Here is a 27219-nt window from a genome sequence, read left to right on the forward strand (position 1 = left end):
AGGGCACGAGCAGTGCTCAGCCTGTTCCGCCTTGCACAAAGGAGCAGGTATCGGTCCTGCTGATGGGTTGAGGACCTTCTACGGCCTTGTCCAGCTCTCCGAGAATAACAGCCAGTCTCCTGAAATCTCCTCCACGTTCTGGAGATTGTGCTGGGAGACACATTAAACCTTCTTGCTGCAGCACGTGTGGAAGTGCCATCCTGGAGAAGTTGGACAACCTGTGCAACTTCTGTAGGGTTAAGGAATCGCCTCATACTGCCAGTAGAGATGATTACTCAAGCCAAAACTAGCACGAGTGGAAAACCAGCCAAAAAAGATCAAGAGGGAGAAACTTGAAATGACCTCCACATGTAAAACCAGTCCTGTTTGGAGGGTTTTCTAATTGTTGCCACTTTAGTGCACCTGTCGTTAAGTCCATGAACACCAATACAGCTGAAAGTGATTAACAATGACCTCCGCTGCTTAACCAACCAGAAAATTATCAGACAGCTTTAATTGATTTCATGCCAGGCCCAATAAAAAAAGTGTTCCTTTAATTTTTGTGAGCAATGTAGATAGTCGTTTTCTCAAACTAAATAAAGAGAAAACTGAAATTTTAGTGATTGACAATAATGAGGTTATTAGAAATAAACTTGATGCATTAGGATTAAAAGTCAAGACGGAGGTAAAGAACTTCGGGGTAACTGTTGACTGTGACCCTAATTTTAAATCTCATATTCATTAGCCCACTAGGACAGCATTTTTTCACTTAAGAAACATAGCAAAAGTTAGACCTCTTATATCATTGAAAGATGCTGAGAAATGAGTTCACGCTTTTGTTTTCAGTCGGCGAGATTACTGTAACGCACTCCTCTCAGGACCACACAAGAAAGACATAAATCGTTTTTAACAAGTACAGAATGGAGCTGCTAGAATCCTAACTAGGAAAAGAAAATCCAAGCACATCTCTCCAGTTTTGATGTCACTACACTGGTTACCTGTGTCATTCAGAATTGACTTTAATATTCTGCTTATGGTTTATAAAGCCTTAAATAATCTCGCTCCATCTTATATATCAGAGTGTCTGACATCTTATATTCCAAATCGTAATCTTCAAATGAGTGTCTCCTTAGAATTCCAAGAGCTAAACTTAAAAGAAGTGGTGAGGCGGGCGGCCTTCTGCTGCTATGCACCTCAAATCTGGAATAGCCTGCCAGTAGGAATTCACCAGGCTGATACGGTAGAGCACTTTAAAACACGGCTGAAAACACGTTACTTTAACATGGCCTTCTCATAACTTCACCTTCGTTTAATCCTGATACTCTGTACTGTGGAACCTCGGTTCACGAACGTCTCAGAACACGTATAAATCGGTTTACGACCAAAAAGTTCACCAAACTTTTGCATCTGTTCACGACCACACACTCGGAATACAAACAAGCTAGTTTCCCTTTTGGTTTGTGTGCACCGATGTTCAGTCTCTCCCTGTGCATTCCCTTTGCAGCAAGCGCACACACACACAGACACACACGCACAGATGCGCGCCAGACAGACACACACACACATACGCGCGCGCGTGCGAGAGAGAGACGGCTGGACGCATAAGGCCGAGAAGGCAGTTAAAGAATGTACCGGGCTTGTTTTTAAAGAGACTGCTTCGAGCATTGTTTTAACCTCGTTGTATTTAATGAAGACTTTTTCCTATTGGATTTTAACATCCACTTCACTTTTGTTTACAGCGATCGGTTCGTAGCGTGCATTGTTGCAATGTTACTTTTCTTGGTGGTTTATTAAATTACAGATTTTTCAAATGTCCGTTTTTTTCCTTGGGCTTAAAAGTCATTAAAAAAAGTGTTTTTAGCGAGCGGTTCGTAGCGCTATAGCGCAAACTCTTGCAGTGTTAGTTTTCTCTGTTCAAGGTTTTCTCAGTGTTATTCAATGTTTTTACATTTAGTTTACTATTACGCTTAGCATTCTATGGTGTAATTAACTATATTTGTGCTTAAAAATCTTTCAAAAAATATATTTACATACAGTTCGTATGGTCTGGAACGGATTAATTGTATTTACATACAATCCTATGGGGGAAACTACTTCGGTTCACGACCATTTGGAACGAATTATGGTCGTGAACCGAGGTTCCACTGTATATTCAATTCATTATAATAACTATTAATGGTGGTTCTAAAATCCATACTGACCCCTACTCTCTCTTCTGTTTCTTTTCCCGGTTTTCTGTGGTGGCGATCTGCGTCACCACCACCACCATGATGTTTCTACATTAATGGATTAAAAGCCAGAAGTCCACATGTCCATCATCATCAAGTCCTTCCATGAGAACCCTAAATACAAAGAGGACTGATCATTTATGTCAGGTAGAATGCCTAGAGGGTGCTGGGTGGTCTCGTGGCCCCCCTGCAGATTTTATTTTTTCTCTCCAGCCGTCTGGAGTTTTTTTTCTGTCCTCCCTGGTCATCGGACCCTACTCTTATTCTATGTTAATTAGTGTTATCTTATTTTAATAATTAACCTTTTATTTCTCTTTTCTTCATCATGTAAAGGACTTTAATTCGACATTATTTGTATGAAAATGTGCTATAGAAATAAATGTTGTTGTTGTGTCTCCCTGTGGTGGGCTGGCACCCTGCCCGGGGTTTGTTTCCTGCCTTGTGCTGGCTGGGATTGGCTCCAGCAGACCCCTGTGACCCTGTAGTTAGGATAATAGCGGGTTGGATAATGGATGGATGGATGGATGTTGAACTCCAGTCCGGCAGGTTTTCATTCTAACCATCTTCTTCATTAGTGACCAGTTTTTGCTGCTAATTAACTAATTTTGTCTTAGTTTTAATTAGCTTGCTCAGGCCCCTTAGTGCAGGGGTGGCGAACTTCAGTCCTGAAGTGCCGCAGTGGCTGCAGGTTTTCATTCTAACCATCTTCTTAATTAGTGACCAATTTTTGCTGCTGATTACTTCCTTTAATTATCTTCATTCAGGCCCCATAGCTGTTTCTTTTTCTTTAATTAGCAGCCAAACAATAATGAGATACAAAACAAGCCACCACACGACCAGCTCCCCTGTGCCCTGAAAATAAATCTGAAATTAAAGAGAGGTGGTGGTCTTGGTAAGGTTGATCTCTCAGGTCACCAAAACACTTTGACATTGGTGCTCTTAGAAAGAACAGAAAAACCACAGTTTTCAAAATGTGTGCTGTGGCAGAATGAGAGTAACAACAAGCCATGGAATTAAATAACGGGTTTAATTAACAGCAAGAATTGGCTTCTTATTAAGAAAGTGATTGGAGTGAAATTGGTTGGAGTTTGAAGCCCCAGTTTAGCTGGTCATCTGTTAGCTCGTTTCATGTCTCATTTCTGCTTGGCTGTCATTTAATAAAGAAAGGAAACAATTCAGAGGGCTGCACTCTTCAAACAGGGCTATTAAAGTGACGGGGAAAAAAGTTCATTAGCAGTGAAAACTGGTTACTGATTAGGAAACGGGTTAGAATGAAAACCGGCAGCCACTGCGGCCCTCCAGGCCCGGAGTTCGACACCCCTGGCTTAGTGGTTTCTTTTTCCTTAATTAGCAGCAAAACAATAATGAGACACAAAATAAGCTGCCGCGTGACCAGCTCACCTTTGCCCATCACACAATAGCTAAAAATAAAGATAGGTGAAGATCTCAGTAAGGCTGATCTCTCAGGTCACCAAAACATCTTGACAGTGTTCTTAGAAAATGAACAGTTTTGGAAAATGTCTACTGTGGCAGAATGAGAGCAGCAACAGGCCACTGAATTAAATAATGAGCTTAACCAGCAAGAATCGACTTCTCATTAAGAAACGAGTTGGAGTGAAATTGGTTGGAGTTTGAAGCCCCAATTTAGCTGGTCATCTGTTGGCTCGTTTCACGCCTCATTTCTGTTTGGCTGTCATTTAATGAAGAAAAGAATTCAAAAGACTGAATCCTTAGAAACATCCATCCATTATCTAACCTGCTATATCCTAACTACAGGGTCACGGAGGTCTGCTGGAGCCAATCCCAGCCAACAAGGCAGGAAACAAACCCTGGGCAGGGCACCAGACCACCACAGGGCACACACACGGGACAATTTAGGATTGCCAAAGCACCTGACCTGCATGTCTTTGGACTGTGGGAGGAAACCCACCCAGACACGGGGAGAACACGCAAACTCCACGTGGGAGGACCCAGGAAGCAAACCCAGGTCTCCTAACTGCAAGACAGCAGTGCTACCCACTGCGCCACCGTGCTGCCCCTCCTTAGAAACAGGGCTACTAAAATGAAGAGAAAAAAAAATAATTACCAGTGAAAACTGGTCACTGATTAAGAAAAGGGTTAGAATGAAAACCTGCAGCCACTGCGGCCCTCCAGGCCTGGAGTTTGACACCCCTATTAATTATTAAGGGGTCTGAGTCTTCAAGAGCAAATCAATTAAAATGAGTTCAAAATACATCAATTAGCAGCAAAAGCAGGTCACTCATTCAGAAGAGGGACAGAATGAAAACCTGCAGCCACGGTGGTCCTCCAGGCCTGGAGTTGGCGACCCCTGGCATTAGAGGGACAACACAGGTATGGCAGTTTGGTGACCAAGTGAGGGGGGCCTGGACTGAGATGGTTTGGGCACGTGCAGAGGAAAGATGAGGGGTACATCGGGAAATGAATGTTGAGGGTGGAACCACCAGGCACAGAAAAGTTCTGAAGGCAAAAGGGGGTCCAACCTGATACTAGCAAGGTGTACCTAATGAAGTGGCCAGTGAGTGTGCGTAATCTACTATCTAATCTCTTGATAATTAGATAAAACTAAAAACCTACTCTGTATCTACTCTCATATCAACATTTAATTGGCAGTTCAGGTGTAGCTTAGTTAAGACCACCCTATATTTCGGAGCAAACTGAAAAAAAAAAAAAAAAAACATTTCCAAGGCCAAGCTAGCCAGCCATCTGTAACGAGATACCAATAACGGAGCTGATGTGGCTAATTAAGTCAAACTCACGCACCGTCAGCCTAAACAAGTCCATAGATGGTGAAAGAATTGTTCTTTGGAAACTGCGGCAATGCCAGAAAACATAAATAACATGTAAGGCAAGGGCCCTGACTGGGGGGCTCTAGAAACATCTGCACCCTGCTTAATTACATTAGACATGGGTGGCACTGTCATCACCTACGCTAAATTAGCAAAGGGATCCGTCTCCATTTTAATAAAACGAGAAAGGCTGCCTTCGTGTTTAACCCTTGGCTGCCTTGTCCCGACTACAACTGCAGGCTCCACACGTGGCGACGTCGCTCCTTACACAAGAAGAGCCGAGATTCCCGTGAGGAGTTGTTCTTTGCTCTTCTCTCAAAAGTTCCTCTTCCTGAAAATTCTTAAGGATTTAATACAAATATAATACAAAATCTCAAAATCCTTCATTCGCATGGCAGGCGACACAGTGGTTAGTGCCGCTTGAGTCCTGGGACTGAATCCCGGCCTGGCCATGGACCCTACAGAGGTGGCCCATTTGTCCTTTAACTTGTGTGGCTTCTTCTGGAGATTTTATCATTTTTTCTTCTGATACCCCAAAGATCTACTTATCGGGTCAATCAGTGATTTATAATTGGCACTGTGTGAGTTTGCTTTGTAATGGCCTGGCATCTTGTTCAGGGGGAGACTTGTTCTAATATGGCTTACTTCTCCATCTGACCCAAAAAAGTTGAAGTGGTGCTGCAGAAAGCCCAGAGTGACTAGTGTCACCACTTCAAGGCTCGTATAAAAGTAATTACACACCCGACCAGGGGTTGGCACTGTTGCCTATTGTGTTTCCTCTTCCTCACTCTGTTGAAGCGGAGATTGACAGTCACATTCCCTAATGATGTCACTTCAAGGTTCTGATCACCGGGACCCTCCTCTTCCTGTTCTATCGGACTTAAAATCTGCTGTGCCGCCATCTTGGAGGAAGTCGAGGACTGACGCACGTTTGCAGAGACTAAAAACCTAATTTTCATGTTGCTTTTTGAACTGCTATTTATAATGGGGATCGTAGTTATATGTTGAAGGTCCAAATCTTTTAGAATCCTGTCTTGCTATTTGGTTGCGAGGCATGGACGTTATCCAGTGACCTGAGATGAAGACTTGACTCCTTCACTGCTGTGTCTCTTCAGAGAGTCCTCGGGTACCGCTGGTTTGACTTTGTGTTGCTCACAGAGTCCTGAATGAGGCAGATGACCTGCATTGTGAGGGAACGTCAATTACGACACTACGGCCATGTGGCGCCATTACCCGAGGGTGATCCGGCTAGTTGTTGAGGACACAAGTGGCTGGACCAGACCAAGGGGTCGTCCACTTAACACCTGACTGTTGGCAGATAGAGGGTCATTTATGGGAGGCTGGAGTGTGTATCTGCCTGGGGGTTACCAACCAGAATTCTGAGCTGTTTCACCATGCAATGCGTGCGGCAACACGCTGTACAAGTGCATGCCCTTCAACCTGACCTGACTACGGTGCCCCAATTCTTTATCTGTGTTTTTCTCGTTATTACACTGGACTGATTCAGGATTGAGAAGTATGAGCTATGAGGGGGGGATTAAAACTGGTTCAGATCAGGGAAAGTGTGTAAGAGACTGTACTACTCGATCTGAGCCAGCATTAGTGTTAAAACTTTAGCACATAGCAATTAATAATAAAAAATAATAAATAAAAAAACGAAATTGAGACCCTCCGTGTCAACATTTTGTGTTCCAGAGTAGTCTATTTAGTTCATCTGGTTCTTAAAGGCAACTATGCACAATTTGGTACAAATTGGTCAAGGGGTGTAAGACTGAACTACTTACTCTGTGCTAGCAGGTGGCATTGGTGCGCAAACTGTAGAGCAGAGAAAAAAAAAAATTCAATGGGACCCCCAGGGTCAAAACTTCAAAGTAGTCGGTCTTGTCTGTGTGGTCCTAGAGAGCAACTATGGTCCAGATTGGTCAAAGGGTGTAGGATTGTATAGAAACATGTACTGTAGATACACAGATATTGTGCCTTTCACATCTATCTATCCTGCCTACTATACTAAAATTAAATTCTATCTATTATATAATGTCTTTCACATTATCTATCTATCTTGCCTACTACAGGTGCTGGTCATAAAATTAGAATATCATGACAAAGTTGATTTATTTCAGTAATTCCATTTACTAATTTCATTAGTTGTCAGTTATAATCTTCAAAATTAAAAGAAATAAACATTTGAAATACATCAGTCTGTGTGTAATGAATGAATCTAACATACAAGTTTCACTTTTTGAATGGAATTACTGAAATAAATCAACTTTGTCATGATATTCTAATTTTATGACCAGCACCTGTATACTAAACTCAAATTCTATCTATCCTGCCTACCATACTAAAATTAAATTCTATTATATAGTGCCTTTCACATTATCTATCTATTATATAGTGCCTTTCACACTATCTATCTATGTATCTATATATCTTCTATCTTATAGTGCCTTTCACATTATCTATCTATTTTATAGTGCATTTCACATTATCTATCTATCTATCTATCCTGCCTACTATACTAAACTTAAATTCTATCTATTGTATGGTGCCTTTCATATCTATCTATCTTGCCTACCATACTAAAATTAAATTCTATCTATCTATCTATTATATAGTGCCTTTCACATTATCTATCTATCTATCCTGCCTACCATACTAAAATTAAATTCTATTATATAGTGCCTTTCACACTATCTATGTATCTATATATCTATCTATCTATTTTATAGTGCCTTTCATATCTATCTATCTTGCCTACTATACTAAACTTAAATTCTATCTACCTTAATTTAAGATGTGTGAGAAAACACTTGCATCCAGATAAAGACCAGGGTAGAACCTGTTACCCCCACCCAGTTAGTATCCAGGCTAAAGTTTGAACATTGCACTGTGAGGGCACAGCTCCTAACCTCTATGCCACCATGGTACCATAAAATGCACGTTTTGACCGTGCAGAACACCAATTTCAGCCCCATTTCTGGGGTCCTTCCTCTCTGGTAATTGCCAACGTTCTCCTTTCCATCGTATGGCTAATGAAACACAAGCGTAAGAAGAGCAGATCGCCAGATTGCATTTCATGTCACACAACACTCGAGCAAACACAAGACTTTGCTTTGAAACCCACACGCTGCACAGAAGACAAGTTGTACCTCTTGGGGTCGACCAGTTTGTAGAGCTTCCCGCTGTGAGACTGCGTCATGCTTTTACTGCTGGCCAAAATGTACACTTCACCTGTGTGAAGAAAAAAACAAAAAAGAGAGCAGCGTTGATTAGTTTACGTTTTAAGGGTTTTAAAGATATCTTTTAACATTTAAGGTTATGACTGAACACTTTGTGCATCTGTACAGGAAAAACAGGAGGAAACCAAGGAGAAGAAGAAAAATAAAAAAAACAGACCACAGAAAAGGAGTGTCAATGCCAACTTGCATTTTAATACATACAGTCACAAATAAAAGTGTTGGAGTGGCAAGGCCGATTGGTTTGTGTCTGCTGTGGACTGACTGAAAATATCCGAGTCTGAGATCAAAAGGTGACTACGAGACGAGAGCTCAGAATGTCAACTTTAACTTCCTGATATTGACATCCAGTCCCGTTAAACAGAAGATTAGGTTTAGGTTTAGGGTTAGGCAGACTTTATTACCATAGGGGGAAATCTGTTTGCAGCAGGGAAGTACAAAAAACAGAAGCCATTGTTCCAGAGGTCCAATAGCAAAACAAAGACATCTGAAAAAACAATGTGAGTGCATAAACACACATTTAAGATCAATACAAAAAAAAAAAAGATCTGCCCAAGCCGGTCTGCTGTCCAAGTTCCACTGTGATGTTCCAATAGATTCTCAATTATCTGCCAATCCACTTATCTTGGTATCATCTGCAGACTTCACCAGCTTGTTACTTATATTCCTTTCCAAATCCTTTCAAGATATTAATAATAGCAGCAGTGGCCCCAGCACTGCCCCCTGCTGGTCACCACTCTTAACGTCACCCAGTTCTGATGAGGTACCTCGCACCATCACCCTCTGCTTCCTGTATCTGAGCCAATTCTTCACCCACCAACACACCACACCCTGAACTGCCACTTGTTTTAGTTTGATGCCCACCCTCTCAGTTGGCACCTTATTGGTTAAAGTCCAGATAAATAACATCATGAGCTCCAATCTGGTCGTATGCTTTTGTTGCCTCCTCATAGAATTCCAGCATGTTAGTAAAACACGACCTCCCTCTTCTGAACCCATGCTGTCTGTCCTAATAACTCCTGTCCTTGCCATGTGTTGCTCAATCTTATCCTTAATCATTCCTTCCATTAATTTTCCTGTGATGCACGTTAAGCTTACTGGCCTACAGCTGCTTGGATCTGCCCGGTCACCCTTTTCATATAATGGGGTGATATTTAACATTTTCCAGTCCTTCACAAGCTCCCCAGTATGCAGTGACTTCCTAAAAATCTGCATCAAGGGTCTCTATCTGCACTCGCTAACCTCCTTAAACACTCACTGATTCTGTAAATATTATTTGGTCTTATCTGGGCGTCTCGTTAAAAAGCCTAAGCCAACATGATGACCAATGAGATTTTGAAGGTTTAGAAACAAAGTAAAAAATCAACTCCAGCCATTGAAGAAACAACAGGCACAGCCGGTGCAACAATCTGGAATGTTCTGAAAAAGAAAGAAACCCCCAAACGACAGACATGGAACGGGTGGGCCAAGGAAAACAACAACAGCTGAGAGCGGAGAGGAAAAACCCAAAATAACAGCGAGTGACGTCAGCAACAACTTCCAGGTGGGGGAACGTTACCTCATTAACAAAAAAACAAAAATCGGGAGCGGTCTCCTTCCCGCGGCTTTCTTATATGCTTATATGGGGACGGATATTTGAGGAGTAAACCGCAAGACGATGATTACATTTTTATATTGTGTACATTTAAGAACCATCAACATCAAATCAAATCAAATTAGTAATACATTGAATAACTATTATAAAAGTATAGCTGAATAAATCAGACTCTGCAGCTGCACGAATACAAAATTTGCCATGATAAATTTATTTTAGCGAACAATTCAGGTAAATTTACCACTTTCAGTAAGCGGAAGAGAGTCAAACATTGCAAGAGACTTTAGTAATGTGTGTAAGGTAATACTTGGACACAAAATTTTGTTCACGTAAAGCAAAAAAGTTCTCAAATACGTATGTGTCACCATTTGAACGTCAAACGGAAAATTAAGATTAACTCGAAAAACGGTTGTTTTTCCGAAAACATGCAAAGCAACATAAAATGCTAAGAATGTGGTGGTTTACCATAATATGATGTGAAATTATCAAATTTTTAATATTTTTGGGGAAACATTTCAGTTAAAGTAGCATAAATAGTCCAAAAAGTTAATAAAAATTTACGTCTTGTACCTCATACTTGTATGCAAAATTTCGTTGACCTAAGTGAAAGCGTACTCAAGATATCAATTTACACACACAAAGACACACAGAAATAATTCCAAAAATAGTATTTTCAGACTCAGGGAGGTCTAAAATGTTGACATTTCATCAAAATCTCAAAATTTAATTTTTGGATGATTAAAATACTTTCCCTACGAGAAAGTAAATCGGACTCAGGGAGGTCTAAAATGTCGAGATTCCTCAAAATTTCAACATCGAATTTTCGAATTATTCCAATACTTTTCCTATACTTTGTCTAGGGAAACTCAGGGAGGTCTAAAACATCGAGATTCATCAACATCTCGAAATGGAATTTGTGGAGAATTCCAGCACTTTCTCTGTACTTCATCCACGCAAAAGTAAAAAACAAAATGTATTTTTACAGAAAAAAAGCAGATTTTACAGCCTGGAAGGTCTAAAACATCGAGATACATCAAAATGTTGAAATCGAATTTTTGGACGATTACAATACTTTCCCTACGAGAAAGCCCGAGAAAGTAAATCTGACTCGGGGATGTCTAAAACGTTGAGATTCATCAGAATTTCAAGGTTGAGTTATGTGACGATTACAATACTTCCCTGTACTTCATATATGAGAATGTAAAAATTGTATTTTCGGACTCAGGGAGATCTAAAACATCGAGATTTATCAACATCTTGAAATGGAATTTTTGGACAATTCCAATACTTTCCCTTTGAGAAAGTCCGAGAAAGTATATCGGACTCAGGGAGATCTAAAACGTCGAGATTCATCACAATTTCAACATCGAATTTTCGGATAATTCCAGTACTTTTCCTATACTTGTTTTAGACCTCCCTGAGTCTCCCTATACTATCGAGATTCATCAACATCTTGAAATGGAATTTTTGAGAATTCCAGCACTTTCCCTATACTTCATATATGAGAAAGTAAAAATCAAAACGTATTTTTACAGAAAAATAGCAGATTTCACAGCCTGGGAGGTCTAAAACATCGAGATTCATCAAAATGTTGAAATCGAATTTTTGGACGATTACAATACTTTCCCTACACTTTGTATAGGAGAAAGTTAAAAAAAAAAAACACGTATTTTTACAGAAAAAAGCAGATTTCACAGCCTGTTCACGTTATCCCAAATCACTAATATCTTCTTGTATAAAAAGAGTATTGAATTGAAATTTGCATTCTTGTCCAGATCATAACTGAATATTAAAAAGAGTGATTTTTAACGTTATTTTAACGTTATTCTTAATAATCTTAATTTAATATTAATAGTGTTAATCTTAATCATTTTAAATAATCTTAAATTAATCCTAACTTTAATAATCTTTCAATTATCTTAATTTTAATGATAATCTTAAACTAATGAATACTCTTAATATTAATAATATATTTGACAATAATCTTAACAATCTTAATGTTAATCTTAATAATCTAAATAATAAATTAATTTTAATGAGCTATATATTATTAATAGTGTTAATCTTAATTTTAACTAATCTTAATAACCTTAAATTAATCTTAACTTTAATAATGTTAAATAAATGATCATAATCTTAATAATAATCTTAAATTATTTAATAATTTCTTTATAATCAAGTTGATAATAATAATCTCAATAATCTTAACGTTATTATTAATGATCTTATTAAGATTTATTTTAACAGTCTTAATTTAATATTAATAGTGTTAATCTTAATATTAATAGTTTTAAATAATCATAAATTAATCTTAACTTTAATAATCTTAAATGATCTTAATGATCATTTTAAATTACTGAATAATCTTAATATTAATAATCGATTTGATAATAATAATCTTAATGTTAATCTTAATAATAATCTTAATTTAATATTAATAGTGTTAAAATTACTCTTAACAATTTTAAGTAATCTTAATCATTTTAAATTAATTTTAATAATCTTAAATTATTTAATAATCTTAATCTTAATAATCTAGTTGACAATAATAATTAAGGTTATTAAGAATAATGTTAAGATTAATAATATTAAATTTAATAATCTTAATGTAATATTAATAATATTAATCTTAATATTAATAAGTTTAAATAACCTTTCATTAATCTTAATTTTAATAATCTTAAATTATCTTAATCTTAATAATAATCTTAAATTACTGAATAATTTTAATAGTCAAATTGAAAATAATAACCTTAATAATCTTAACGTCAATCTTAATAATATTTTAATTTAATATTCATAGTGTTAATCTTAGTAATTTTATGTAGTCTTAATCATCTGAAATTAATCTTAATTTTAATAATCTTAAATAATTTAAAATTATGGAATAATCTTAATCTTAATAAACTAGTTTTTAATAATCTTAAGGTTAACAATCTAATTTTTGATTACTCATAATCTTAAACTAGTTGTTTCGAACCATCATCATCTTTATACCGTTTTTTACAACCACATAACTTCAGACTGTTAATTTTTAACGTTATTTTCCACCAAGTGTAGCCACCAAATTAAAATATCCCATGGCTCTCCACTAGGTGGCAGCACTCCAGCAGGTAACTGAGACGCGGCAGCAGGCTGGCTGTGTCTGTGGTGGCTGTAAGCTGAGAAGCGACGTCTGCCATATGTGACGTTATATGATGTGACGTATCGCATACCTCGAGATACGTACTCTGGTGATGGTAATAATGATGTAGAATGACAGAGTTGGGGGGCCCTTGGAGAATCACACAGACACACACACACAAAGTGTCCCACTTCACAGCCCACCCATCACACCACCCATTACCATTACATACACCAGTCATTTGTGACTCAAAGGCAGCAACCTGTGACCAATTCTGGGCCGTGACTTGTTGTTTTAACAAACCCTGATAGACTGTAACTCACGATGGTAGCAGTGGAATGAATTCAGCAGTCCATTTTGTCTGACAGTTTACAGTGAAATGTGTCCAAGCCGATCATCAGAAACTGCATCACACAGCCAGACACTCACATAACCGGGTTTAAGGTAAATAACCCACTTGGGGCAGACACCTGATCTGCTGGGTAAGTAATTTTGAGGAGTCCATCATTAAACTGCACAAGTAAAAGAGTTAAACGTCGTCATCGGCCTCCGTGAGTGTGAAGATCAGCGTGACGTCTGTGACCGTTGTTTTCTGTTTCATAAACATGTTTAGCCAAACTGATGCTTGCTTCGTAGGTTTCTGTTACCGGATTGCATGCAGCACCCGCTTTTCTGCTTAGCTGAGCCCTGTAGAGGACTGGCATACCGATACGTGTGCTTATCCTCTTACACTCAGTGCTGCTGGAATAATAAGAATAGCGCGGCTATATTCACTTCAGTAAGATACACGTTAGGTCACGCGTTACTTTAAGAAGTAATCGGACTGAGTAACGCGCGGTGCTTTTAACGTGAGACCCCAACTGCTCCCCAGATTGAGTTGCTGAGTTTAGCTCATCAGCACAGATGAAACTGATAATTCTAGCCAGACAAAGGAATAATGCAATCGGCCGGACATTTGCCTCTGGAAATTTATTTGGTGGTCTCTTCTCCCTTCATGGCTACTGAAAACGTGTGTGAAGCAAACACATACTCAGGCTGATAGACAACGATAGACATGAACTCACTACAAAATGAATAACCCGCTCCTGTTGTGTCGCATTACAACTTGGAATTCAAATGGATGTTTTTGGGAGGGTTTGGGGGGAGTTGGACCATTTAATTTACACAACAGGCCCACCACTTTCTTCTTCTTCTTCTGGCTGCTCCCATTAGGGGTTGCCACAGCTGATCATCTTCTTCCATATCTTTCTGTCCTCGTCATATTGCTCTGTCACATGTCATCACCTGCATGTCCTCTCTCACCACATTCACAACCCTCCTCTTAGGTCTTCCTCTTCTCCTCTTGCCTGGCAGCTCTATCCTTGCCACCCTTCTCTCTCCTCCTCACATGTCCAAACCAACGCCATCTCGCCTCTCTGACTTTGTCTCCCAACCGTCCCACCTCTAATGTCCTCATTTCTAATCCTGTCCATCCTCATCACACCCAGTCTGCCACCTCCAGCTCTGTCTCCTGTGCCACCGTCTCCAGCCCATATAACACAGTTGGTCTCACTACCGTCCTGTAGACCTTCCCTTTGAAGGTGCAAAATATTTTTGATTGTGACACCAACAATAATTACAACAGAAAACCTGGGTGTGCATAAGTATTCACCCCCCAAAGACAATACTTTATGGAGCCCCCCCCCCTTCTTTTTGCTGCAGGTCTCTTGTTGAAGGTCACCACCCAGTCCCTCAAAGGCCAAACTGCTCCAACTCCTTCAAGTCTGATGGGTTGCGTTGGTGTCCAGCCATCTTCAAGTCATGCCACTGGATTGAGGTCTGGTCACTCCAAGTCACTTCACCATTTCCCTTTAACTCTTTCAGGCCGGATGTCGACTTTTGTTAAAAGGAAGGGTTGATGGTGGTCATCAGCTGTAAATGGTGACAAAACCCTCCGTTATGTTTTAGATGGGCTCTCCTTGCTAGAAGAGAAGTTTGCTTCCTTGGTCTGACTGAGATCCCCTGCGCTCGTATGAGTATCAAGGAGCAAACAACAGCAAAAATGGTATCGACATCTGGCGAGAGATCAATGCGCATGCGTAAAGCAAAATACTCAGTTTTGCATGTTCTCGCTGAATTGGATTCTGATTTGTCGGACTCCCAGTGATCGAAAACCAATGTGAGGTACCAGCAACAACTGATCGGTCCCAAGTTGATCAAACCCCAGCTGATCGAGATGCTGAACGGGTTTACGTAGCTGACGCACCTACGGCAATATTCGCCTGGGAGGCCGACCACTTACAATGACAAGAGGTACAAACCAGATTGCAACGCACTGCGACCACGGTCTGACACAAAAGATGGCATGGCAGCCAGCCTGCTGGGCATTCCTGATGAACTGGTGGCCATAGCTTGCAGTACCAGACATTTTATGTCGATTTCTGGGTGAAACTATTGCTTTTTGTGCTTTTCAGTAAACTGTGTTGGTTGGAAAAACTATTCAGCCCTCAAAGAGTTAAGCCCCCCCAGTGACGCGCTGACAGCATGTTGAGGGTCATTCTTTGTCCAGCTGGAAGGTGAACCCTTCGTCCCAAGTCTCAAATCTCTGGCAGACTCAAGCATTACCCTGTATTTAGTGCCATCCATCTTTCCTTCAATCCTGACCAGTTTTCACGTGCAAAGGAAAAACACAGTGACTGCCATTTTTTTTTTTTTGTTCTGTTTTTGGACTTACTAGGTCTTTCCTGGTGTTATAAGGTAGCTGCGATGACCAAATACGTCTTCATTCCAGTCATAGCACGATGGAAGAAGATGGTATGGACACCATAATTTACATACTGCAAGACAAAAACCTAGCAACTCCATGGACCAATGAGGAAAGACCGCCTACCAATGAAAACATCGGATTACGATCACATGATTTTAAATGCTGTGTGATTTAAATGGCAGGTGTTGCTGAATCGTGAAAAAAAAATAAAAACAAATATTGTGTGCATTGCGAGGGAGCGTCAGTTACAGCCATTTGACGCCATTACCCGAGGGTGATCCGGCTTTTTGTTGAGGACCTGAGTGGCTGGACCAGGCCAAGGGGACACCCACATAACACCTGGCTGCAGCAGATAGAGGGTCATTTCCAGAGGGTGTGACTGGACCGTGTGTCTGCCCCTGCCAACCGGAATCCCAAGCAGTTTCGTCATGTGGTGGGTGCGGTGATATGCTGTACCAGTGCATGCCCCCCAACTTGACCTGACCTGTACGTAAAGCCCAGGAAAAATGAAATCTACAGATCGTTAATTATAGGGGGCGACATCATTTTCTCAATTTGCCGATACGTACGAGGTCTATCCATAGTTATTCTGCTGCCCCCACCATGCCTCACTGAGGGAGTGGTCCTCTTGGGATGATGGGATGCGTTGGGTTTGTGCCACACATGGTGTGCCCCGTGTTATCCAAAAAGTTCAATTTTAGTCTCATCTTCCATGTGTTTGGGGAGACCACCCAATGCTGTTGGACAAATTTTAGGCGTGTTTTCTGATCTTTTTCTTTAAGCAACCCCCAGACCCCCCCCCATAAAGCCCCACTCTGTGGAGTCTATGCCTTTAAAGTGGCCCGTTGTGGATCCTTGCAGCTCCTTCAGTGTTCTCCTTGTTGTATCTCTGGTGAATGGCCACCTTGGCCCGTCTGTCAGTTTTAGTGGGCGGCCTTCTCTCGTCAGGTTTGTAGTTTTGTTCGTATTCTTTCCATGTTGTTATCATGGATTTAATGGAACTCTGTGGGATCTTCAAATTTTGGGACATTTAACATTTTTTTACAACCCAACCCTGATGGCTGGTCTTCTGACCTTCATGTTGCTTGCTTTAATGGTGTTGTAGAGGCAGGGGCCTTTCAGAACTGACCGGTCAGGTGTGTGACGATGTGGGGTTCTGCTCCATGCTCCCATCGCTGTTCGGGAGCCCTTGAACCCAACACCGTCGGTAATGTCACCGATGAGCTAGACAGTGGAGGCAACAACAACTGAGCAAGGGATGGTAAAAATGTGCAAAAGTGCTTTTATTAAAAACAAGCAAGTGTCCATAAAGTGCAGTGATCCAAAGTTGTTCAAATAAATAATCCAATAAAAAAAAAAAAACAATAAATAGAACAAAAACAATTCTTTAAAAACAAAGTTAAAACGTTCTATAGGAAGCATTCTTAAAACCAATAAGCCCGGTGCTTCTTTTCTATTAGCGTTAGCGTCTCGCCTGCTTCTCCCACAGGCGAGACGCGCTCTGCAGCTGCCCTTTTCCATTCACAAACACGATCCTGGCTTCGGTCTGGCACTCATCCCGGGCCTGAGACTTGGACTCCTTAGTTTCCAGGACACCCACACCAAGGGCTGCAACTCCAAGCCTCGCGACTCCCGCTGCTTTTCCGGTCTTCTGCGGCCAGTTGCCTTTCCCTGGTCACTCCCGCTACCTGATCGCTCAGCGGGAGCGACTGCTACTTCAACTCCTGGGTGTCGGCCTAACACCCAGGTTTCCTCGCAGCTGCCCGCGAGCGCTCGTTCGCTCGCCCACACGCTCCGTGTCTCTCTCTCTCTCGCTCTCTCGCACCGCCTTACTCTCTCTCTTTGCTGCTTCCTTCGTTTCCTTCATTTTTTCTGATCTCTCCTCCCAACCGACTTGCACTTCTTTTATATTGCGAGGGGCCATAGCAGCTACAGCACATTAGCCACAGGAACAATCATGGATGTGGGAAGTCCCTCGCCCGTCCCCGTGGCTTGCTGCGGCCACCACGCCCCCTCACTAAGCCGCCGTGAGTGCGGTGATTATTTAAATAAATAAATGGCCTTTGCTGAGCGAGCTGTTGACCCATAACACCACATTAGGTGACACGGATTGCCCACAGGTGGACACTAATCGACTAATCATGTGACTTGGTTGGACCAGATCTTCTTTTCGTTATTGAGGGGGTCTCATAGCAAAGGGAAGATGAATACATAAGCGCTCACAACTTTTCAATTTTGACTTGCTTTTTTGTATATGCTGTGATATGGACGCTATATAGCGCCCAACCCGACACAGACTCACACTGAGGCATGTGTAAAAAAACACAGACAGACTTTATTTTCTTCACCTGTGGGGCACGTCTTCCCCGTGAACCCCACAGGCAATACACGGTCCCAAAAGCCCTTCGCACATTCACTTTCTCTTCCTCCTTGGCGCCACCACTCCTCCCAAGCAACCTTTGTCTTCCTCCACCTGACTCTGGTCACTGAGTGATGGTGGTGGCTGGCCCCCTTTTTTATAACCCCACCCGGAATTGTTCCAGGCGCTTGACCGCCTGGTTCCAATTGCACCTCCGGGTGGGGCTGAAGATTTGTCCAGCCAGGCAGCACCCCCTAGTGGCCACCCCAGACTCCCAACCAGACTGTAGAGGACTCCATCTCCCATGGGGCAATCACCAAGCATCCCAGGGGAGGTATTGAGCTGCCCATGGTTGCTCCCCCGGAACATATGCAGCAGGGGCGTCCCGGCCGGGCATGGGAAATGGCCGCCTGTCACAATGCACAAAGTATTTAACTTTCATTTCACTTCAGCTACATTGTTAAGTCCATTACATAAAATCCGTTTAAATTCCAGATTGCAATGCCACAAAACAGGACAAATGGGGACTGTCACAAGGCACTATGTTTATATGTGCAAATGTTGTTTGGTTGAGTAAATTACTATTAGCACTTTATATCTTTAAAAATGTACAATTGTCTGTACACAATGAAGAGAAAAATGTCCACAATTGACTTGTCACCAGATAACGACCAGTGGTGCCAAATGCTATACCAATGTAACAGACAAGTGACACACGACGCAGTGAAAATCATAATAATAAATAAATAAACTACTTTAGATTAGCTTTGCTTCCATTTATTATGTCCACATCACTAGTAAAGGAACAAAGAAATACCAGCCACAGGTTAGAAGGGAGCTCGATAAGTGACATGAGCAAAACATGCCACGAATGTGCATCTGGGGATCATCTTAGATGTGCTGAGCAATACAATACAATACAATACATACAATACAGTTTATGTTTATAGAGCCCAAAATCACACAAGGAGTGCCGCAATGGGCTTTAACAGACCCTGCCTCTTAACAGCCACCCAGCCTCGACTCTCTAAGGAGACAAGGAAAAACTCCCAAAAAAGAGGGAAAAAAATGGAAGAAACCTTGGGAAAGGCATTCAAAGAGAGACCCCTTTCCAGGTATGTTGGACGTGTAGTGGGTGTCAAAAAGAAAAAGGGGGTCAATACAATACAATACAATACCACCCTGGACCTACAGGAGGCACTCACACTAACTGTGCTTTCTTTTTCTTCCATCTGCAGTACTGAGAAAAACCCTGATGCCAACAATCAACTCCACGCCCGGGCCTCCTAACTGCGAGGCAGCAGCGCTACCCACTGCGCCACCGTGCCACCTTATCATAATTAAATGTAGCTAAATGCAGTTTTTCCTTTAGCAATTTATTGCAACAAATATTATACAATACTAACACTTTTTGTATGTTTTAAGGTGACTCTTTTTACTTTTGCACGTAATCTCGGTAATGCATATGCAGTCATGAAAAAAAATTCCACCACCGTTTTCAGTCTCCCTAAGTGCGAAAATATCATTTTAATATAAAATTTGATTCTAAACAGAGATATTATCAACTAGTTATGATGAGAAACAGAGAGAAATATGGTATAACTGGAAGCGTTTCCTCCGTCTCAGTATACGAGAAAGTCGAGGGCCGCGTGCGCACTCCCGAGTGTAAATGAACGTCTCAGGGTAATCACGGCGTGTCTCATTTCAGTTGTTAATTGCCATTTTCTTGCCGTTATCACAGATTATTGTCCAAGTTGTTCTTCACAGGGTGTGCCAAGTCTGCTTTAAGATACACTGACGGCTTTTAAGGAATCAACAGAAGCTGGGACACCTGTGCAAATTGTTTACTTCGACTCACAAAGCTTCATTTACTTTAACAGTTTGAGGGCTGAATTTTTTTTTTTTTTTTGGGGTGGCTCAATGGCTGACAGAAATACACGGCGGGCCGCCTACCCGGCTTTCTTTGTGCCACAGGTGGATGGCAGTGGCAGTCACAGTGTGACGCCATCTGGTTTGTACCTCTTGTCATGATAAGTGGTGGTCCTCCCAGGCCAACGTTGCTATCAGTGCATCAACTACACGAACGTGGGGACCAATCAGCTGATGGCGGTACCTCACTTTTACGTTTTCGATCTCCATCTCCAGATCACTTCCATCAAAACCGGAGTCCGACAAATCCAAGTCAGCCGTGACCCGCCAAACTCCGCATTTTGCTTTGTGCTTTCGCTGTGGCCTCTCGCCGGAGGTCGATGCCATTTTACAGGTCGTTCGCTCTTCGCTGCTCACACAGCGAAGGTCAAATCAACGAAGCTAACTTTCCTTCTAGCAAAGTGAGTCGGACTAACACATAGCGGCGAGTTTTGTCGCAGTTTACAGACGATGAGAGACTCACACAGACACCAAGATACAGAAGCAAATCTGAGTGGCGTGGCCCATTGTCTCTGTGTGTGTCTCTCAGTACAGAGGGGGCCGCTACAGCCACAAAGGGTGGGGACCAACGCCATACTGATGCCCACGACTTTGGAATGGCATGTCCAGTAAGCTCCTATAGGTGTGGCGATGAGGTGTCCACCAACGTTTTTGAGTTTCTGCTTTCTTTGTGAATGCTCTGCAGTGCCGCCCCAGCCGTTCCCAGCTGCGTTTTCTCATGGCTGCCAGCTGCACGGGGCGACGTCATCGATTGCTTTCTGGCTGGCTGACAAGCTGGAGATTTTATAGTTGCTATTTCAGTTGCGAGTGCAATTAAAAACAATTTGAACATTTTATTCAAGCAAATTATTGCTTTAATTAAGGTAATTATTAAGGTAATTATTCAGTTATTAAGAGCCTGCAGACATGAAGAGTGCCAGGTCTAATAGCTGAGAAAATGTGATTGGAATGAATGTGTGTAGTGTGTAAAACATGGGTGTGTGAGCGCCACAGGTGCCTAGATTGACATGTTTGCTCTGAGTTTGCGAATGTGGTGTGTGTGATTGTGTGTGATGTGTGCGTGTGTGTGATTGTGTGTGGGTGTGATTGTGTGTGGGTGTGTGTGATTGTGTTTGTGTTTGCGTGTGTGTGATTATGTGTGGATGTGTGTGTGTGTGTGTGTATGTACATGTGTATGTGACTCTGTGTGCAGGTGCGTGTTTGTGATCTGTTTGTGTGTGTGTGTGATTGTGTGTGGGTGTGATTGTGTGTGGGTGCGTGTGTGTGTGTGATTGTGTCTGTTTGCTTGTGTTTTTGCGATTGCGTGGGTGTGTGTGTTTGTGTGTGTGTGATTATGTGTGTATGTGTGTATGTGTTTGTGGTGTGTGATTGTGTATGTGTGTGTACATGGGTGTGTGACTCTGTGTGTGCAGGTGTGTGTGATTGTATCTGTTTGCTTGTGTGTCTGTGATTGTGTGTGTGTTTGGGTGTGTGTGCATGTGTGTGTGTGTGTTTCTCTTCTGCCCAGGCTGCAGATGGTGTCGCCAGGCTCGGAATCGCCCACTGACCCAATCACCACCCGGCCCTGCGTTTCTTTCTTGCTGGTTGGTATCCGATTGCCGTTCTTTGACCGCTCTGTGCTTGTTGTGTTTAGTAAATGACATCAGCAGCTCCTAAGTTCAGGTATTTTCTTCTACACATCTTGGAATGAAAGCCTTTTTTCAGTTATTATTCATGATTTCGGTATTAGGTGGCCTGGCGGTGCAGTGGTTAGCACCACGCCTCACAGCTCCAAAATCCAAAGGATCAAGTTCTGGCTGAGCCACTGTCTCTCTCTCTGTCAAGTTTGTATGTTCTCCCTGCACCCAAAGGGGGTCTCTCAAACCCCAAAGACGTGCATGTTAAGTTAACTCTGAAGTGACCCTGTGTGACTGCGGTGGGCTTGTGTGTCAGTAGGTCCCGCATGAAGCTGCCAGGCTTGTTTTCTTTTTTCCCACTTCCTGTGTCCTTGAAATACGTCAGGTTATGCAGAAAATGAGTGGATGTGTGGTTACAATAGAGAAGCGGAGTCCGCTTTCAAATTGAATTAAAGACATTAACTTTAAACTTAACCAGAACGTGCCTCGGCTGAAAAAGATTATTACTTAGCCAGTGCATCAGAAGTGACGTAACGCATTAGTCAGCTAAAAAATAAGGGGGTGCATTCACAAATTATAGAAGAACTCCGATGATGACAGTTTAAGGTGACAGCGGTGGTCGTCTAGTATATAGTTTTTCACAAGGGCTGCTGCCGTTTAGTTTGCACAGGTCACGTTTGTCTGCTGTATTCAATGGGAAAGGGTCTGGTGATGGGTCACAGTGGGCAGTTTAAACAGGTGACGGTGGTCTGCTAGGACAGTCAGGGGTGATTCTCGAAGGGAGCAAAATCTGATGGTCGCTATGGGAAGGGCCTCAAAGAAGCTAAGAAAAGCAAAACCAAGAAAAGAAAAGTTTAAGAAGCACTGGGCAGCTGTAATAGCTGGAGTGACCTCGGGCACTAAACTGGCAAAAGTAAACGGATGTCACACCACCATTTTTATATGGCAGTGGTGCACTCAGCAGTTTAGTTTGACGATCTCTGAACTGAAACAACAGCAGAAAACTCTTTGAACTGACGGCTCCTTGTGTAGTGGTAGTCTGCTTCTATAAAGAAACCCTCAGTGCCTACCATGAAAAGCATCAGCCAGCCAGCCAGCCATTAGTGAAAAACAAAATTCCTCAGCGACACGAACAAACCCCGAGTGGGATGTCAGGAGTTTGGAGTCAGCATTGATCTGAAGTTACACATCTTAATAAAGTATCATCTATCTATCTATCTCTCTATCATAAAGTGCCATTCAAATCTATCTATTAATCTACCACTCAATCTTTCTATCTGTTATATAGTGCCTTTCATATCTATTTATTAATCTATCAATCAATCTTTCTTTCTATCTGTTATATAGTGCCTTTCATATCTATCTCTCTATCATATAGTGCCTTTCATATCTATTAATCAATCAATCTATCATATAGTGCCTTTCATATCTATCTCTCTCTCTATCTATCATATACAGTAGTGTATCATATAGTGCCTTTTATATCTATCTATTAATCTATTAATCAATCTATCTCATATATCATATCATGCCATTTATATCTATCTATTAATCAATCAATCATATAGTGCCTTTTATATCTATCTCTCTATCTATCATATACAGTAGTGTATCATATAGTCCCTTTCATATCTAACTATCTATCTATCATATAGTGCCTTATATATCTGTCTGTCTATCTAGCTATTGTCTTTCACATCTATCTATTATACAGTGTAGTGCCTTTCATATCTATCTATCTATCTATCTATCATATAGTGCCTTTCATATCTCTCTCTCTATCTATCTATCGTATAGTGCCTTTCAGATCTATCTATCTACTGTAGTACTTTCTAATGATGTAATTACTAAATGTCAGAACTGCAAATACTCTTCTGTGTTCACCACCACAGTCGTGTGAGGATGCAGGTTGGCTCCACACTACTCTTGCACCCGCCGCCATCCATACCATAACCAAGATGAGCCTGGCGAATGAGGACACATACTGTATAGCGAGGGGTAGTTGTATTAGTGCTCAGCGCTTTTATTTAAAACAAAGTCAAACAAACAGGTGCTCAAAGTTCAGAGCAGAAAGATCAATGAACAAGTAATCCCTCAAAAAGATGCAAAAGTGGGGATTGTAACAAGTCAATAAATAATCCTTTCAAATTGAGGTTAAAAACTCAAGGCAGGAAACTTCTGTTTAAAATCGAGTCCCCAGTGCATCCACTCACACTACTCTGCCTACGGTGGGTGCTCTTAAGACGGCCCTGCGGTCTTCTCCAGCTGGTTCAGGTCCCTGCAGGACGCCTCGCCGAGCCTTCTGATACCCTTGCAGCTCTCACTGCCTGCCTTTCTCCCGGCCTTACACGGCGAGTCACTCCATCTGAGCAGCGCGTCACTCCAGCTGCCCCATTGGTCTCCTTCAGCCCCCTGAGCATCAGCCACCCGCTCCCCAAGGGTCTTCGTCCCAGCTGTCTGCCTTCTCTCATTTTCTCTCCTTCCTTCACCCACCCACCAGCTCTCTCTGCCTCCCTCCTTCCTTTTCTCTTGTCTTCTAATCTCCGTCTCCATTTTTCCTATTCTTTCATTTGTCCTTTTCTTTTTTCCGCCCTGACCTCCTGTGTCCCATGCTGGCTCTCCTAATGTGGGTGCGGGTGTGAGACCCCACTGCTCCCTCCGAGGTGCTAATGAAGCCCCTGACTGATGCTTACACTTCGGAGCAAAACACATTGACATACTCACCCACGTCCAAATAGAGACGGCACCTCACGGGGTGAGATTATTAATTTAAAAACTCGCCCAACGCCACGGACCACTCAACACAAGTTGGACTCGTGGAATATGTAAACAGCAATGAACTTGATGTCTGAGCAAATGTAACAGAAATTGAGAACATGGAGGCAGTCGGCGGCGTGTGACATGTCAGTTCCACAGCCAGGGCCCCTCCGCCATAGAAGTAGTTGTAACTCCTAGGCGAGGGTCTTATTTCAGGTAGGGAAGACTGACGTCTCCAGTCAAGGAGGTCTACTGACTAATCATTCCACCGGAGTGAGGCGACATGTTGCATGTTGATGATGACATGCGGGTAAGAATTTTACTGTACACGGTGACAATACTGACCGTCTAAACCAGGGGGTCTCCTTCCTTCCAAAAAACCCAAAACCCACTCATAGACCCGTGTTTTACTTAAAGCTTCCTCTTTAAAAGCAGTTTCACTACAATTTCAAGAGCTGTTTTCCAAAATAGAGTAAACAAAATTTGAATGCTGACTCGCCGCTCTTTATGATCACCCATCACAAAAATGACAGAACACGTTTAATGAGCACCAAGAAAAACCGACACGGGATGGCATATGAATAATACAGAACAATGCCACTTGGCAGACTGGCACAGAATACTCAGTAGTGAAATTAACAACGAAGTCGAGATTGTGCACCAGGAACAGATGCCGGTTATTTTTGGGTACCCCCTCGTACACTTAAACTAATCTAATCGCATAGTCGGCATGATCTTCAGTGCCCTCCAAAATGTTTGGGACAAGGACACCTTTTTCCTTGACTTCTAAAATCAATCAATTACAAATCAATTACCAATCAATTACAATCAATTACAATCAATTACAATCAATTACAATCAATTACAATCAATTACAATCAATTACAAATTCAGAGGTGATGTAAGTGCACATCGTAGAATTTCACTTAAGTATATTTGAACAAATTTCAGTCACAGCATGTCGAAAGCTATAGTTACTTCATTTAAGGTTCCTTTTAGGGGAAACGTTTTAAGGTTAGGCATAACTGATACACTTCTTCATGTGCCTAATTGTATTAACACATAAAAAAACACAAAAAACTGAATCCTTATATTGGAAAAAAAATTGCTGGACGCTCAAGGGTTTAGAGTGTGTATTGTAACACTAATAAATAAAGATATATATACAGTGGGGCAAAAAAGTATGTAGTCAGCCACCAATTGTGCAAGTTCTCCCACTGAAAAAGATGAGAGAGGCCTGTAATTTTCATCATAGGTATACCTCAACTATGAGAGACAAAATGAGAAAACAAATAATCCAGAAAATCACTTTGTCTGATTTTTAAAGAAGTTATTTGCAAATTATGGTGGAAAATAAGTATTTGGTCACCTACAAACAAGAAGATTTGTGGCTCCCACAGACCTGTAGCTTCTTCTGTAAGAGGCTCCTCTGTCCTCCACTTGTTACCTGTATTAATGGCACCTGTTTGAACTCGTTACCAATATAAAAGACACTTCTCCTCACAGGTGGCGCGGTGGTAGTGCTGCTGCTGCTGCTCTGCAGTAAGGAGACTGTGGAACATTGTGGGTTCGCTTCCCAGTTCCTCCCTGTGTGGATAGTGCTTTGAGTACTGAGAAAAGCGCTATATAAATGTAATGAATTATTATTATTTACTAGACATTAAGCCCGTTAAAATAACGGGCGCTAGAACAGAAGTGCATAAACATTTGTATGAACAGTCTCTATTAAATGGCAAGGGACCTTGTATGTGGCTGTAATATGCGTCACTGTATTGTGTGCCTTTAATTTTCTCTCTCAGTAATACTGCTTTGTATTTCCGTGAAATGCCTGTAATTTTGCCTGACAGTAATACAGTGGAATACACGACCATAATCCATTCCAAAACTCTGGTTATAACCCATTTGGTCGTGAACCGAAGTAATTTCCCCCATAGGATTGTATGTAAATACAATGAATCCGTTCCAGACTGTATGAACTGTATGTAAATATATATATGTTTTAAGTTTTTAAGCACAAATATAGTTAACTATACCATAGAAAGCACAGCGTAATAGTAAACTAAACGTAAAAACACTGAATAGCACTAAGAAAACCTTGAACAACAGAGAAAACTAACACTGCAAGAGTCCGCACTATAGCCTTATGACCCACTCGCTAAAAACTCTTCTTTTAATGAGTTTTAAGCACAGGGGAAAAAAAAAGAACATTTGAAAAATCTGTAATTTAATAAACCACCAAGAAAAGTAACATTGCAACAATACACACGCGCCCCTGTGTGTGTGTGTGTGTTTCTCCCGCGGGCCTGCGTGTGTGTGTCTTAAGCGCGCGCCTCTGTGTCTGTGTGTGTGTGTGTCTGTCTGTCGCGCGTGCGTGCGTGTGTGAGACGCGCGCAGCGCCTGTGTGTGTGTGTGTGATCCGTGCGTGCGTGCGTGCCTATCTCTGTGTGTGCGCGTGCGTGTGTGTCCGTCTGTCGCGCGTGCGTGTGTGTGTGTGAGACGCGCGCCGCGCCTGTGTGTGTGTGTGATGCGTGCGTGCGTGCCTGTCTCTGTGTGTGTGTGTGTGCGTGCGTGTGTGTCTGTCTGTCGCGCGTGCGTGCGTGTGACTCGTGTGTGTGAGACGCGCGGCGCGCCTGTGTGTGTGTGTGTGATGCGTGCGTGCGTGTCGCGAGCGCCTCTGTCTGTCTGTCTGTCTGTCTGTCTCTGCACAGGGAATGCCCAGGAAGAGACTGAACACGTGCTGTGTGGCCCCGCGCATGCGCACTTCACCAGAAGACACTGGACGCACACAAGGGTTTTATTAAAGAGGATGATTATTACCTGTCCACAACCTCAAACAGTCACACT

The 27219-nt window shown here is 41.9% G+C and overlaps 1 protein-coding gene across 1 annotated transcript in view; it reads right to left on the reverse strand.

Annotated features, from left to right (window-relative positions):
* Positions 1 to 27219, reverse strand: part of LOC120527109 (hedgehog interacting protein) — a 215047-nt gene that overhangs the window by 51111 nt on the left and 136717 nt on the right. Inside the window, exon 11 of the mRNA XM_039750200.1 lies at positions 8164 to 8245. Within this exon, the coding sequence (XP_039606134.1) occupies positions 8164 to 8245 (82 nt within the window). The remainder of the gene's footprint in view (positions 1 to 8163; positions 8246 to 27219) is intronic.

The sequence above is a fragment of the Polypterus senegalus genome, chromosome 4, assembly GCF_016835505.1.
Source record: "Polypterus senegalus isolate Bchr_013 chromosome 4, ASM1683550v1, whole genome shotgun sequence".
Lineage (NCBI taxonomy): Eukaryota > Metazoa > Chordata > Cladistia > Polypteriformes > Polypteridae > Polypterus > Polypterus senegalus.